General features: G+C 46.6%; 1 protein-coding gene across 2 annotated transcripts; it reads right to left on the bottom strand.

Annotated features, from left to right (window-relative positions):
• Nucleotides 1-28: 28 nt before the first annotated feature.
• On the bottom strand, nt 29-3,085 carry LOC115776462 (protein C19orf12 homolog). Of its 2 annotated transcripts, XM_030724176.1 has the most exons (3): nt 2,838-3,085; nt 1,451-1,654; nt 35-589 (listed from the first exon to the last, which is right to left on the bottom strand). In XM_030724176.1, exons 2-3 carry the CDS (start codon nt 1,608-1,610, stop codon nt 324-326), a joined length of 426 nt encoding a protein of 141 aa, XP_030580036.1. In that variant the 5' UTR covers nt 1,611-1,654; nt 2,838-3,085; the 3' UTR covers nt 35-323. The 2 variants fall into 2 exon arrangements, with proteins under 2 accessions (XP_030580037.1, XP_030580036.1); XM_030724177.1 differs by lacking the exon at nt 2,838-3,085 and having other exon boundaries at nt 29-589; nt 1,451-1,637.
• Between the last annotated feature and the right edge of the window lie 343 nt (nt 3,086-3,428).

Raw genomic sequence — 3,428 nt, 5'->3', positions numbered from 1 at the left:
GTTGTGAAAGAGCTGTCCTTCATCACAGCTGGTGAACAAGTATCAGTGAAACTCGCGGTTCCTTTTATTTGAAATCTGTGAGCAGGTGTACATAAAAACACCCTGATACAGAGTGTGGACCTGAGCTTTTCTAATCCAGAAACAATGACAAATGGGATTAAAAAGTGACCAACACATCAGTGCTATACAAACATTATCTGAGTTCAAACATTATTGAGAATTTTTTGTTGTTGTATCAGATCAGTTATGAAGTGAAACGTCCATTATTCAGTTGGCCTGTGAAGGTCTCTGGTTGTGCTGTGAAGTCCACGTGGACCCGTCCTTCAGTCCTGATACCGCACCTCAGCTCTGAGCTCCTTTGTGACGTAGCTAATTAAGGCGGCAGCGACCTGCTGCTGGAGTGTGGTGTTCCCCATCACAAGAGAGATGAGCTGGGCCGCGTCTGTCCAGTCCAGGTTCCCTAAGACGGCCACGATGGACTCGTAGAGCTGCTTCTGCTGCGTAGGAGGCAACTCCATCAGGATCTGAGGCAGAGGTCTGAACTGACCGCTGGTCAACCAGCTACCCAGGAGACCGCCGACGGCACCGCCTGGCAGAGACGCAGAGGATGAAGGTAAGAATGTCAGAGCTTTCCACACACAGACTGAAACAAGCTTGAAATAAAATCTGGGAGAGTTCAGCAACAGCACAGGAAGAAGTTTAACTTCCAGGAGAAAAAGCTTCTTCAGTCAGATGTGACTGTGTTCATGCTGGGGCCACTGCTGTTAGTTAAGATCAGTGGTTTCAACTGGTGTGCTCAGAGGGTAGGTTTAAATTATCAGGGGTGGCTGTGGCTCAGGAGGTAGAGCAGGCCACCTACCAATCGGAAGGTTGGTGGTTTGATTCCTGGCTGCTCCAGTCTGCGTGCCAAAGTATCCTTGGGCCCCAAGTTGCTCTCCGATGCAACCATCAGAGTATGAATGTGTGTGAATGAGTGAATTCAAACGTGTTGTATGAAGCTCTTTGAGTGCTCAGCTGGAGTAGAAAAGCACTATATAAGAACCATTTACCATTATTGTTAATCCACCAATCAGTAAGTAGTAATGAATAAAGGGCCGGTTTGGAGATGTTAGTGAGTTCATCGTCTGCTAGGACGAGTTAGCTAAAGCTAACATGGAAACCAAAGTGCCCCTCAGAGACTCTTTGCCCTCTGTGAGAGGATCGAAACCGGAGGCAGAGAATAAGCAGGTGTCGGCTGAGCCTTTAACGCACCTGAGCAACTCACTCAGAAAAACTTGTTTAGTCTTAAAATTTGAACCTCATTTTGGATTTATAATAGTTAAAGTGAGAAAGCTGGACTCTACTGTTTCTGTAGTGTCATCTGAGGTATTGAACACTGCAGGTCTCACACTCTCACGTCTCTGTAGCCTCTTTTGCTGCAGGTTTAATGTCTTCTTCTTCTTTTACTTACCAACAGCAATCCCCGGAGGTCCACCGAGCAGCCCGCCCACAAACGCAGTTCCTCCTGCCACCATCGCCCCTTTGGTGGAGTTTTTCACAGCGACCTTGATCTGTTCGTGAGCTGATATTTCACAGCACAAACGCATGACGTCATCCATCCGGGCGGGCATCTTTGCTGCTGAGATACCTGCTGGACTCTAAAGTGGCGCCTTTCCTGAAAAACAAGTTTAAAAAAACAGGTCCTACAGTTCAGACTAGAACATGACGGATTTATGAAAGTTCCTGTTTAACATCTTCTCTGCAGCTGAGGGCAGCTCAGGCTGAGGATGAGGATGAAGCTGATATCTGTGATGAATCTGGCAGCTTTAACAACTCTCTCACTCAGTCAGGACCTCACAGTAAACCACACCTGTGACAGGTGAGCTGTTACAGAGTCAGTTTTACAGGTAAATCTTTGCATAGGGCCAAACTGGAGCAGTAATGTTCAGGGTTAACTTTTCATCCTGAAGTATCAGACCAGCTCCCCGAGTTTTAGCCCAGTCCAGGAGCTGCACATTTGAACACCTTTATTCTAAATTCATGTGACCTTCAGAGAAGACAGTAACCTCACATACGTTTCAGATGGATGGAGGTCAGCGGGTAAGACAGCATTTAAAATAAGAATATACGTCTGAGTCCATATGCGGACCAAACAGACCACCCAGCCCGGGTGTAAAGCGTACAGTGGTGGGTAATAGGTTTAAATAGGTCCAGGATCTCACGTCTCCCTGACAGACAGTATGCAGCAGTATGGAGTTCTTCTTCTTCTTCTTTCAAGCGCTCCCTTTAAGGGTCGCCACAGCAAATCATCTGCTTCCATCCGATCCTATCCCAGCATCCTCCTCTGTCACATGTAGGTGCAGTATGAAGGTGCAAACATATAAATAACAACAACAAAAAAACAGAACAGACAAAAAAGTGGAAGTAACCCGTCTCTTTCTGACCTCAGAGGGAAAAACAGGAGTGTCTGTGAGACGGTGATTACAGACGCTGAGTGTCTGTACTCAGATTACTTACAGCTTCTGTAAGTGTGCAGGCTGAAATCTTCTTTATAATCTAATCTATGTTCAGAAACCAGCACACAGAAGCGTGGAAATGACACAGTTTGGTTTCACTTTTACTTTTAACGTCAACACCACCGGAACACCGAGAAACAGCTCGTAAAAGTTATAATCTCTGAACTAAACGAGCTGCTTTCTGTCTCTGAAGTTCTTTCAGATTAAAACAGACTCATAAAAACAGAAAATCTAATCTGACGGGATTGAAACGAGACTCAGAAGCTTCCTCACGAACTTGTTTACGTCTGTGTCTCAGCTGGGGGTTAAAGGTCACACGCTGATTAAGACCCATTTCCTCACCTTCAGGCGGTCTCTGGGACCCGGCGGACCGAAGCCCGAGAACTTCCTGCCCCCAACTGTGAGAGAGGCTCCGGGATGATTTCCGCTCAGCTCCCCCTGAGATTGGCCCGTCCGGTACAGTTCGAGCATCGGCGGAAGAAGTTACACCAAAGATGTTTCTACTTTCTGCTTTATTTCGAGTTTTACTTTCATTGACCAGGAGCATGCGCACAAAGTCAGAAACCTTGCCTGGGCACATGCGCACTATACAGGACTCTCTTGATGGGAGTTGCGGAACTAAAAGCTCCAATGAGAACTAGCCGGTTAAACACGGAGGGTTCTCATTGGTCGCTGCTGATCGCTGCGTCACCGTGGCACCCACGTGCGACAGGTGTGCGGAGGCATAGGTCAAAAATCATCGTAACTCAGAATTTCCTGCTGATTTGGTCCCAGTGCCGCAGATTACTGAGATCACGATGATGATGGCAAATAAAGAGCAGAGCCTCAATTTTAAGCTTGGCCCACTCTGTCATCATCATCGACAGAATAAAAGTTTGTTATAAAATATATAAAATAGTTATTCAGCTGCAGCCTGACGGACAAACTGCAGGA

This window comes from Archocentrus centrarchus, unplaced genomic scaffold (genome assembly GCF_007364275.1).
Source record: "Archocentrus centrarchus isolate MPI-CPG fArcCen1 unplaced genomic scaffold, fArcCen1 scaffold_32_ctg1, whole genome shotgun sequence".
NCBI lineage: Eukaryota > Metazoa > Chordata > Actinopteri > Cichliformes > Cichlidae > Archocentrus > Archocentrus centrarchus.
Note: the sequence above shows the minus strand (reverse complement) of the source record. Positions and strands in the feature narration are given on the sequence as shown.

Coding starts and splice junctions, on each gene's coding strand:
- LOC115776462 (XM_030724176.1), bottom strand. CDS start 1,610: ATGCCCGCCCGGATGGATGACGTCATGCGTTTGTGCTGTGAAATATCA. Junction 590..1,450: donor ACCTCCGGGGATTGCTGTTG/GTAAGTAAAAGA, acceptor CGTCTCTGCCAG/GCGGTGCCGTCGGCGGTCTC.